This window comes from Microcebus murinus, chromosome 4, assembly GCF_040939455.1.
Source record: "Microcebus murinus isolate Inina chromosome 4, M.murinus_Inina_mat1.0, whole genome shotgun sequence".
Taxonomy (NCBI): Eukaryota; Metazoa; Chordata; class Mammalia; order Primates; family Cheirogaleidae; genus Microcebus; species Microcebus murinus.
Window position 1 is genome coordinate 46,955,604 of NC_134107.1, and position 12,719 is coordinate 46,968,322.

General features: G+C 47.2%; 1 protein-coding gene across 1 annotated transcript in view; it reads right to left on the bottom strand.

The window, feature by feature from the left end:
- Positions 1-680: 680 nt before the first annotated feature.
- Positions 681-12,719, bottom strand: part of INSC (INSC spindle orientation adaptor protein) — a 130,048-nt gene continuing 118,009 nt past the window's right edge. The window contains exons 10-13 of the mRNA XM_012780712.2: positions 10,950-11,016; positions 7,990-8,145; positions 7,492-7,568; positions 681-1,262 (exon numbers count right to left, since the gene is read on the bottom strand). Of these exons, the coding sequence (XP_012636166.2) occupies positions 1,134-1,262; positions 7,492-7,568; positions 7,990-8,145; positions 10,950-11,016 (429 nt within the window). The 3' untranslated portion in view covers positions 681-1,133. The remainder of the gene's footprint in view (positions 1,263-7,491; positions 7,569-7,989; positions 8,146-10,949; positions 11,017-12,719) is intronic.

A 12,719-nucleotide genomic window follows, 5' to 3' on the forward strand; every position in this document is an offset into this window, starting at 1 on the left:
TACTGTGAGCAATAAATGACATAATGTATGTTACATGCTTGGCCTAGAACCTGATATGTTAGGTTAACTTGCTGTAACTAGTAATTGGGAATTCAAAAACTGTTCTTTGAATTGCATAAAATCATATCACAATATGATAGCATTAAACCTTTCAGAAAGATACACAGATTTTTGTGATACTGTCAAGCAGTGATATTGGTAAACTAGCTCTCTGAAAAAATCAAAAGCTCTGATTTGTAGCATCTCCCAATTTCTGTGATATATAATACTCCCACCATGGCCAACTTCAAGCTACCAACATGAAGTCACTGAATGCAGAGTTGGGAAGATATTCTCACAATTGTCCCTTTGGCTCTAGCACACCACTGCTTTCAGGTATATTTCTGAAGAAGAATCATTCAATAAACCTCATCCGCAGGTTCAATTCACCAGGAAGTTACACCAGAGCAGAGAAGCCAAAGGAAGCTGAGTTTTTGGTGTCTTGGGAAATATTTTTGAAAATCATTGTGATCTTTCACTAAATCTCTCAGAACTTAACCCATTTATATGCCTATGAAAACAAGACAATTCTCTATGTACTTTTAATAGTTGCAAAGGCTTTTGTGGAATGAAACCTTGAGAAGCAAGAAATTAGTTTAAGGTACAATTTAATCAGAAAATCCAAGACACATTTGCATGATTCCATTTATTAAAGAAAAAAAATTCTCTTTCAGTATATTCTCCCCACCTATGAAATTCATTTTAAATTTTTGGAAAGAACAAATCCAACTTTTTTTTTAAACCTGCTAGGCAGTTAAAATACCCTGGTTCAAAAGTAAAAAACAAACAAAAAAATGAGGCAAGATTAAGATTATATAGTGAGAGTAGAGAAAACAAGATGAAGTGAAATCATCCATGACAATCTGCCATTATGTATTTCAACATCTGCAACTGAAAAGCTACAGAAGTCAAAAAATAAGAACAAAAGAGACTCCCCAAAGCCACAGATTGTTTGATAATGTTGCCCTAAGATTTCACTCTTTGTGTACTTCACATAAAAAATAAATTAAGTATAAATAAGGAGGTGAGGAGAGCTGGTGTGTATGCAGAGGGAGAGTAAGAACAGGCTGGATGTCTTTCCTCTCCTACACCTGCTACACGAAACTCTCCTCCATGTTGCTGCAGAGTAAGAAGGAGTCCACAAGCCGAGGCTGGACCAGCTGCTGGAAGTCGGAGTCCTGCAGGCCTTCGGGGCAGACCCCAGCCAATCTACGCAGAGCAGCCTGGGGAGAAGACAGAAGAGGTGACGCAGGTCATAGTGGGCCCTGTTCTGATGCATGTATTTTCTTCGACTGCCCTGAGACATGCATTTCAGGAAGTGGCACATTCATCAGGTAATTTGGGCTCATCATCCTCTTGGCCATCTGGCACCTTAATGACCATTTTGTTCACCTGGTCACCATATCGACCTTATCACTTGGTCACCTGGTTTTGTTTGCACCTTGGTCACTATGGCAGATGTCACCTGAAGGCTCTAAACCAGGGGTCCTCAAACTTTTTAAACAGGGGGCGGGCCAGTTCACCATCCCTCAGACCATTGGAGGGCCGTTGGGGAGTGCGGCGCACATTCCACACATGCGCACTGTGGGCCCAGGACCAGTCGGCTGCTAACCAGGACAGGCAGCAGCATGAAAAACACCCGGCGGCGGGTGGGATAAATGTCCTCAGCAGGCCACATGTGGACTGCGGGCCATAGTTTGAGGACCCCTGATGCTATTACTAATGGTCTTGCCATCTTAAATTTTTAGTCATCTTAAGAACCTGGTCTTCAGCTATCAGTAGTGCAAAGAGAGAGAGAAAGAGAGAGAGAGAAGAAATTAAATAAAAGATTTAAAAAAAAAAGAAGAAGAACCTGGTCATTTTAAGGATCTGGTCAACTTAGTGACATATTTAAGGTCAAGATGTGTTTGTCCTAGAGACTGGAACTACCAGAAGCATCAGTGGAATTACATTATTGCTTCCAGGTCCCTAGAGTCACCTTAGAACCGCAAGGTTCTGGACAAAGCACTACAGTATGGGAAGGAAGGAGGGAAGAGAGAGCGGACATGGCATCAGAATAGATAGGCATTCTGCCACCAAGAAATTCAAGGTCCAGAGAGGGGATGAATGGGAAAAAGAGGAACAAGTGGAATGAAAGTGCTCCCCAGACCCCCACACACTGAGTATTGAGTATGCTCTTCCTGCTTTGTGTCCATGTGCCCTTGCTCATACTCTTCCCTATGACATAAAGTTCCTCCCCACTCTTTTCCGGCCAGCAGATGACACGCAAGGCCTGGGCCATTGTCACCTCCCCTGTGAAGGTTTCCCTGATTACCCTGAAGCAGAGATGGTCTGTCCCTCCACTGTGCACCCAGGGCCCCTGGGCTGACCTCAACCTTTCCACACTTGACTATAACTGGTTTTGGGCTGTTCACCTCCCACATTAGACTCTGAGCTCCTCCAAAGCAGGGGTCAAGTTCTATGTTTCTCTGTTATCTATAGCAGGCAGCACAGGGGTTGGCACAGGGCTCGATAAATGTCTGCTGAAAAGAAATGAACAAATGAATTGTTTTACATTTGAGGTCTACTGATAGAGTAATCTGAAACTAAATGTGAGCTATGCACCTACCCAGACCTGTTTGCCAATTAACTGAGGCAATGCATACATACTACATACTCGATGGATATTCATTCCTTCCCTCTTCTTCAGCATATACACAGCAGGCCACAGGGTGCCCCCTCCTCACCCGCCCCTGGGAACAAAGAGAGTGGGGGAATATCTACAATGGCAGAAGAAGCAAAGAAGGAGAGAATGCAAACACTTACTGGGTATCTCAGTATCACAGAGATACACACGGAGTATCTCATTTAGTCCCTACATGATGCTACAAGCTAAATATCACACTCTCCATTTTGGGAATAAGAAAACTAAGGGTCAGAGAAGGAAAGTGGCCTTCCAGAACATCACATAGCAGTCCAACTCCAGCACACTCAGAGTTACACACACAGGCAGGAGGCTGCAACCCCAGGACACTAGGTTATACTGGGTACAAGGCAGGAATAGAGCTCATTACCTAGATACGGCAGGTGGCCCGTGGCTGAGAAATCAGGCCATGGAGGTGAAAAGAGAAGATGATTTGAGCTGGTTGTTGGAGTCACAGGGGCTGTCATGTCAAACCAGATCAAGGAGAAGGAACGTGTGTCTCTGTGCATAGGAGCAGGGTCTGAGACCCAAGAGCAGGAAGTAGACGCCTCAGGGCTGTCTCTAAGGAGTGTGTCCTGACCCCCAGGGCTAAAGAAGCTGAACTCCATAGCACTTCCTCATTCCTCTTAGCTCCAACTGGGAGAAATAACCCCATTGCCCCTGAAATGTCACTGTGAAAATGGAACCAGGAATCTTCCGCAGATAAGGATATGAGGCCATTGATGTATTTTGCGTCAACAAGGTTTACAATAAAGTTGGGTGGGGCAGGGAGGGAGGGACAAAAAAATAGAACATAGACCTATCAAGAGAGCAAATGAGATAGAAAAAAGCAGAGAAAGAAAATGAGACAGCAACAGAAAGAGCAAGAAGGAAATGCTATAACACAGAGACAGAGATGAACTTGGTGAAGGGAAAAAGTCCAAGCATGGACGGTAGATGGAGCGAGAGAGAAACAATGACAAAGACAATAAATAATAGAGAGAGGGCCCCTGGGAGGAAGGGGATAACTGGAGAGGTAGGAAGAGGTGAGGAGGCAGAGAGGAAATGGAAGGAGCAAAGAGAGGGTGAGGGGGATGAGGGGAATAAAAAGAAGGGACATTTCGGGGATGGACATGCTTGAAGCTCTTATTCGACGGGGGAGGGAGGGCATGGGCAATATATGTAACCTTAACACTTGTACCCCCATAATACGCTAAAATAAAAAAAAGAAAAGAAAAGAAAAAGAAGGGAGGAAGACAAAGAAGGAAGAGAAACCACTGAGAGAGAAGAGGCAACCCCTAGAAAGAGAGAAAAACAAAGAACAAAACACAACAGAGAGCAACAGAGAGAAAGAGAGGGAGAAGAGAAACCCTCCCCTCTCCAAGGTCCCCAGAAAGCCTGCAGGACATGAGCCCCACAGCAGCTCAGAGCACCCCCTCTGCAGTGCCCAGCAGCCTCCGAGGACCCTGCACCTTCCCAAGCCTTTCTCTCAGGGCCTCTGCTTCCCCGGGAGGGTTAACAGCTGGTCATTCCACAATCTCATTCCCAGACAGTCTGAAAACACCCAAGTAGTAAACAAGCCGAGCAGCCCACTGGCAGCCGCTTCATTAAGGAAAAATCAATTCTGCTTGCGAAAGACAATCTGCACTGCCAGCTTCCCAGACCTGGGAGACGATGATTGAAATCCCCCCACCTCCATCTGAAGAGAGCCTTTGAAACTGGAAAGAAGGCCTTAAGGAAGTGCGGGAAAGGAGACTTCCCATTCCATCTGCCAGGCCGGGTTCCAAGTGACAGCCACCTCACCAGCCAGGGGACCGCACCCCAATGTTGGAACCCTTCTGGGGCCAAACCATGGACACCCACCAACACTGGGGCTGGCAGCAGGGGAACAAGTCTGTCGGTCCCAAAGCCAGGTAATAGTCACCAAACTCCAGATTCTATGGAGTATAAAGATGTGTCCCCTGTCCTAAGAAGGTTTCAGGCTAGAGGGGGAGAAATACAAATCCTCCCCCATGAGTCAACGTAAAGAAACCAGGGCCATGAGATGGACAGAGAAAGAGTGTGGCTGAAAACAAGATGGTCTGGTCAACAAGTCCAGGCCTCCAGCGTCGGGCAGGCCTGTGTTTGAAGTCCAAGCGCCTCCCCTTACAGCACCTACAACACGAATAATACAATCTGCCCCAGGTTCAGTCAAACAAGGTCCAAGATGGGAGGCCCAGGTACAAACTGTGAACTCCCTGTCTTTGCACCATGGAGGGTACCTAGAAAATTTCATGGAGGAGAGAGATTTAGACCTGAGGCTTGAAGGATGCACAAGATTTTAATAAACAGAGCTGCAGAAGGGTCATTTGCTTGGGGCAAGGGCCAAGGTGCAGCTCAGGGTACTCTGGCTTAGCCAGGTTGGACAGGGCCTGGAGTCACAGGAGACCTTCGAGCCCCAGGGGTGGGTCAGAGCCAGACTGTGAGGGGCTGAGCAGGTGGACAGTAGCCCATAGATAGTGGAGAACTATGAAAGGGTTTCATGGGGGTTTCATGGAAGTGTTCACTAGGAAAATGAACTCAGCAGCCACATGGAGAATGGATTAAGGAGAGAAGGGCTCTGTTCAGCATCCACCAACTCCTCCAGAAGAACAAATGCAATCACTTTTCCACTTGAAAATCCCTCCAGTGACTAAAGACAGTAGCCAGTCCCTTTCGCGTACTCTCCTTCAAGCTAACAAAAATGGCAACAGCAATCACAACAAGCCTTCACATCTGAATGGAGCTTCGCAGGTTTCCAACTGTTTTCAATGCTACCCACATTTGCTCGGGGCCTGCTCAGCAACAGGCAGTGGCTGGAGTTGTGAGGATAAAGGCAGTTGGAGTCAATCATCGCATGTAAGACAGCTACGAAGTTCCCCTCGTTTCACTTGATAGACTGAGCAGAATTAAGAGGGACTGTGAACATGGATGAGAAAAAGCTCTTTATTTTCACTAACCTCTCGCTGAAACTTAGCGTTTCCTTTGGTTGTGAATATAGCCTTAGAAGACTCTGTGACTTAGTTAGTACAGTAATAGGGTATTGGGCAGGTGGGAGGGGGGAGGGGGGCGGGTATATACATACATAATGAGTGAGATGTGCACCATCTGGGGGATGGTCATGCTGGAGACTCAGACTTGTGGGGGGAGAGGGGGAAAGGGCATCTATTGAAACCTTAAAATCTGTACCCCCATAATATGCCAAAATAAAAAGAAAAGAAAAGAAAAGAAAGAAAATGACAGACAAAAAAAAAAAAAAAAAGAAGAAGACTCTGTGACTTGTGTCCACCAGTAGAATCACAGATCCTTTCATAGACCATTATGGTTGTTGAAGACTCCTTCAAAAATCACTTATGGCCATCACTAGTCAAGATTATGGCACTTATTAAACCCACTATTAGCTCTTATTTAATATGTTGCTTAAAACACACATATACTAATATATCATGTGCTAAAATATTTTAGTAATTATTATTTTAATATAGTTGGCTTCTGTTTTGATTCTATATATTTTATTTCATGCATTTAAAAGATCTTTCTGAAAAGGGGTCCAGAAGCTTCACCAGACCACTAAAGGCACAAAAAATAGTTAGGCTTTCACTGCAGGTACCAGAAAAAAAGACACAGGAGAGCAGAGATTTATGTATTTTTTTCTACATACAGTAGTATCCTGATAGCCTAGAAGAGTGAATGGCACATAGAACCATTCAGTAAGCATATACTGAGTACAATTTATAGCACTTAGTGACTTTCCAAATGCCGTACAGTTCATTAACAGTAAGACCTGGGCAGGTCTGTCCGACTACAATGCCCTGCTATTTCTACAACTGCACAACAGCCATCAGGAACTCCCAGAAATGAGATGAGCTCCATTAAAAAACTGATGGGGTGAGGACAGGGCTTTACTGAAGCAGCCTAGAGGATCTTTAAATCCATGGCTTCTCCCTTATGCTCTTTGAGGACCGAAGATCTGGCACTGTCTTCTGGAACTTAATGGCCCTGTTTATACAATGGCTTCCCCACTATTTGATGCTTCCAAATGGAAGCTACTCGGCTTTGGGATATTTTATGGTTCCAGTAGGAAAGAGTGTACAGACAAAGCATGCATTCCCAGTCTAGTGCTGCCGACTATTCCACAGTGGATCCCTAGCATCGAGAAGATGGGAGAGGTCCTCCAGAATGCACCAAGAAGTTGGGCTCCAGCATGGACTCACTTGGGTTCAAGGTGAAGAGCCCAGTGGCTGGCTGAATAATTCATTCATGTTTCTTCCCATCCTATCCCACCAAGGAAGAGGGAGCCAGGATCTAGCAGAAAGCCAGCAGAGGGGCCCCAGGCTGAGTAAAGGAGGCTTTTCTCACAATGTCCTCTTTGGACCAGGCAGGAGACAGCCCTACACTAGTTCTCATGTTCTGCAGGCACCATGACATCAACACCACCCCCTAACATTGTGCCGGCCTGCCACTCCGGCTTTCATCTGCCTTTAAGATTCCCTAGAGCTTCAAAAGTTCATGGTTACTAAAATCGTGGTGATAGAACAATGGGGATTTTCTCAGTGTCCCGTCTTTCACATATATGACCTCATATAATTTTCATCACAATTTTATGAATTAAGTGAAACAAGCAGTACAACAATCGCCAGCTTAAAGAGAAAAGCTAAAGCCCAGAGAGGCTTTATGGTTTACTCAGACAGCCACGGCACAGCCAGTTCTCCTGGCCCCTGGTCTGCAATTCCCAAGGCGAGGGGAAAGCTGAGGGAAGACAGACAACTCACCAGGCAGGCCACGAGCACAGCATCACTGCTGTTCCTCTCTGACGGGGATCTGCAGAGCTCGATGAGACGGGACATACCTGCGCGAGACACAGGGAGAACGTCATGCCTGGGATGGGGACCCTGGCCAGGCCTGTCCCACAGGTGCTGGCCCTCTCTGGTGTGCCCACTCTGCACAGTGCCCTGTGGAGACAGGAGGCTCGCAGGGGCCCCATTGGTCCCCCAGTCTGCCAGGGAAGGAGGCTGATCCCACCTGAAGGAGTGTGTGGTGGAGACTTTCTTCTTCCTCTGTGGTGAACAGGTCCTGCTCAAGGCCAGGCCCAACACATGTACCAAAGCCAAACCCACAAGTGGCAGCACACTGGCCGGGACTGAACTTAGTGGAACTGCAGCAGAGGTATCGACCGCCCTTGCCCTGTGTTCACGGCTGCCACTGTGAGGTCAGGGCCGCTCCCATCTCCGAGCCCCCGTCCCACTCCAGCCACAGCCAGCACCACTTACAGCTGAGCCGCACGGCCTCCCGTGCCACGTCTGGGTCTCGGCTGAGACGGGCCAGGGTCACTGCAGCTTTCTGCTGGACTCGCTCACAGGCTGCCACCTCAGCGGGGGTCCCAGACCTCGGCTTCTCGGACAGCATGCCCATGATCAGCTCCACGCCTGGACAGGAAGCAGTGAAAAGTTAGTACCTACGCCCAGGGTACAGCCCTCCCCCATCGGGCCAGCAGGACAGGCGGCTGAAGGCCGCAAGCAGAAGCTGTCAGGATGACTTAAGGAGGCTCACCCACAGAGGGGAAGCTGGACAGTGCCACTCTTCTACTCCTACTGCCTGATGGTGTCTCTGATTCCATGTGCCAAGTCACTATACCTTGAAGGGACACCTGAGGACATCTTTATTTTTTTAATGTTATTACTGAGCTTTTACTACATGCCTGGCACCATGCCAAATGCACAGCAGATGCATGATCCCCTCACTTCCCAATAGCCCCCTGAGCAGGTGCTATTATAATTTCATTTTGAGGCCCAGAAAGAAGTGAAATATCTTGCCCAGGGTCACACAGGAGTTAGGGAAGCCCATCTTAGAACCCAGATAACTGGTTTCTCACCATCACCTCTTCACCTCTGATTCTGACTGCATCTGAGACAGGTCCAGAGGTGATGAGCCCCCTGGTAAGAGGTCACCCACACCTGGGCTGGACAACCACTACATCAAATATGTTAGAGCACACTCAAGCACTGGAAGACAGTGGAGTAGGCAGACTATGAGATTTAGCCCTGAATTGAGTCGGCTGAGAAGCCTCTCACCTTCCCCTGAAAGCAGATCTGTCTTCTGATTGTTCTAGAAAGCACACCTACATCCATTCCCCCCTCCCTGCCTTTGCCCACCCTTTTTTTCTGCAGGGATGCCTTTTTCCTTCTTCTGTATCAGCTAAACAGCTCCCATCCTGCAGCTCCCTCCTATGTGAGGTAGACTGCCCTGGCCTGCAAGCCTTTTCTGCACCCAGTGGCTCCTGCCAGCTTAGAACTTAAACCATACATGACCCAAGGATGTATTTTGCTTTGTTTTGCTGTTCCACACAGTGTCCAAATTTTTGTTAATATGCAAATTAAGAGATTTCCATAAAAATCCAGATTTCTGACTTCTAATATTGACTACTGAGCCAACGCCACTAGGCCCACATTTCTGCATGACAACAATTTGCTGAAGCTTATTCCAAGCTTACTCTTTTAAAAGAGACTGATCTTGTGCTTGGTGAGCCACGTCACCATTCACATTGCCTGTCTAGATGAGCAGGCATCTAAGTTTGCAACCTGTGACTCAGGCCATGGGCACTCAGAGCCAGCCTGCACAACAGCCTGCCCTGTCTAGTCCTGGGAGCCCCACTCTCTTCCAGGGGCCCTGACAGCATTGCCACATTGTTGACCCCTCAAGCCCTGTGCCACTTTTGCAAATAGTTCCTTCATCAAACTCTTTAATGAAACCCTGTGAGACTGCCACTATTCCCTGAAAGAGCAGATAGGCTTAGCACAATGCTCATTCTGTGCCAGAAACTCTTCTAACATGCTTCACATTAACCCTCACATCATCATTGTGACATAGGCATTACTACTGTTTCCATCCTGCAGATGGAAAACAGAGAGGTCATATGGTCAGCACATGACAAAGTCTGGATTCAAACCTCCTCTATATGGTCCCAGTTTTCACAGTCTCGACCTCCATGTCATCCTCCCTCTGTTGCATTATTCCATTGTAGATTTTACATTTTTATCATGTTATCACTCTCGTCAAGTTGGGTTCTCCTTCTAGACTGTGAGATCCACCAGGACAAGGGCAAAGACTTATTTGTCTCTATGTTCGAATCGTCTAGCACAATGCCAGGCACATAGTAGGCCTCAATAACTGTTGACTGAATGAGTCAGTCAACAGCACTTTGCAAACCATAAAACCCTCCCTAGATGCCAAATATTCCAATCTCAAATGCATGGAGTCCATGGAGACCCACCCCCTGACGACTTGAACTTAAAGCTCCAAGTGCTGAGGGGAGAAGGTACAAATGACACTACTCAGCCTCTCGGCCTCAGCTGGCTCAGCAAAGTTTCTCATTATTAGCTCAATCACATAAAATTAACACAAAATGTCTTTCAATTAGTACTAGAGCGATGGGGGATGGGGAGTGTATGTTTGTTAAGACAGCAGGGCAGCTTCGGGGGAGGGGGTTAACAAGAGCAGAAGCAGCCGGCCCAGGCTCCCAGCTCACTCTGCCTCATTAGTGTCTCTGGTTTCCAACTGGTTGCTAATTGCTCCCTTATTTCCCAGTCACAGGAAGCCCTTGCCACTCTCTGTGCCCAGGTGCAAGGCAGCAACCTTGTCCTCCAGCATCGACTGCTTAGATCGGCTTCCAGGCCAAGAAAACCCGGCCCCACGTCACCTGGACCTTGGTGACACCCTCAGCACAAGGTGGAATGGGAGTATGATGGGACAAATGGGAGAAGAGATGCTCTTGGGGAGGGGTCAGAGCCTTCAGGTTGACTTGACCTGCTCCCTCACAACCCCCACCCCTTCCCAGGCTCTTCAGTTTTCTGCTGAGGCCAAATCCAATAAGATATTATAGAAAAGATTTAAAGTTGGAATGCATCCATTAGTAGGAATAGCTTTTTACCTTTTGAATCATAATGAAATATTTGCCTTCTCCTCTTCCTCACCACCCTGAGAACACCTTCCCCTTCCCCCTTGCTTTTTTCCCCATGGCACTATCACCATCTAACATCATCTTCTTGTCCATGGTCTGTCTCCCACTAGAATTTAAGCCCCATGAAAGCAAACATACAAGCATACATATATATGCTCATGCAAACATGGAGACACAAATATACTTACATACCTGCACATAGGCATTCACACAAGCACAAAGGCACATGGTCCCCTACACCAGATAATCACGTACACTGCTGCAAAGACATACCATTCTCCTGAACGATGTCAGAGGCACACTGCTCTAGGACAGACATGTTTGCCAAGATGGTCACAATCTGGAAAAGAGAATTGAGAAACTATGAAAATGGGCACATCTAATGCAAATGGTGCTCTCTACCAACAGGTCAGCCAGGGGCTACAAAGCTTCCCTTTATCCCACGACTCCTTACTGTCCACCTCGCCCATCCTTCCACGGTACTTCCTTCCACCCTCATGGGTTCCTGCCTCCCAGTGACTCATGCCCATTCATCAGCAATGGCCCTGGGATGTCTCCCAAGGGTCCTAGGACCCCAATGAAGAGAACAATGTCACCCTGCATGAAGTTCGGACCCCATGTCTTTGTGCAGGGGCCCTCTGGTCCCAGACCCTGACACGCAGACAGAACTGGCAGGTCCCTGGCCCCTCTAACGCCTCTGTGCTGGCTTGTCCTCTGACAGCAAGCTCATGTCCTGGACTGGGTTCCTCCCTCCCAGCTTCTTTCCCTGATACTGACTGCTACCTACTTGCAACCTGAAATGGGTGAAGGTAAAGACCACAATAGAGGTCTGAGTAGGAAGAGGCAGCATTACACCCCACGCAGCGGGGATTTTATGGAATCTGATGGGGAAGTTCATACTCAGCTGTGCTTTACAAGTCTGTGGTCTGTAAGCCTCTCCTGTCAGTCATCACAGAAAGGTTCTGCTTGTAGGAAAGGGATGCTGACACCAGACGGATGTGAGTCTTGAACCGACCTCACCTGTATCCCCAGTATAATGAAGGGAGCACAGAGAACTCCCAGCACAAACTGGATTTAAAAATGGGCCAGCAAGGGAACCATTGCAGGGACCCCCAAACTGTAAAGGGTATCAAAACCCTACTGGAATATACACACCACTGGGCCACGGCACCTACTAACTCAGATGTCGCCTGCGACACTGCTCCCAGCACAAATAGCAACCAGAAAATTCACCCACTTTCACAGAAGCCAACAGCACTCTCAAGTGGTAATCAAAATAAATAATAAAATAAAAAACACAGGCCTCTCTCTCTTGAAAGGTTTCTTCAAAGCTTGCAGCATGCTATAAGCGAAGGTCCCCACCTCCGAGACAGCAAATGACAGTCTCCTGAGTACAATTCAGGAGGCTTGAATTCTGAAACTGGGTAGTAAAGCGATGTCTACCAAGACAGAGTATTACCTAGATTTTAATGAGTTTAATATTTGCATACTACTCTAGGTAATAAATGTCTATAAAAAATTCTTCTTTTAAACAGAAAGGAAGAAGTTTGCCATATGAATAGAATATTTATCTCTCTCCCCCTCTCCCTCCAAACGCTTGTCGAAAAGGGATTCCACATTCTTAGGCTGCCGCAGCCACCGTGTGTGTGACAGCCCCTTCCAGCTCAGGCCGGGTTAGCGGCCTGGGTGGGGCAGCACTGCTGGAGAGGGGTGACAGGGAAGGAACAGGAGAACACCCCGAAAACTTTACCCTAAAGGCAACACTGAACCACACTGATGTTTTATGAGGGGAGTGACAGACTCATATTTGCATTTTAAGAAGATAACAGGGCTAAAGGAAGTGAAAACTCCTTCTCCCCCCAACTTTTAGATTGTGAGTGTCTGTGGGCTGACAGGAAAGAATTGGGGGAATAAGCTGAGTTGAAGATGCAATAAAAAAATGGAAGGTTCCCAAGAGGCATAATGTGCACAGTCTTATGCGGGAGGAGGTACAAGGCCAAGTCCACGTCAGTTCACAGTTTATTTGGCTTTCTCTGGGCTGTC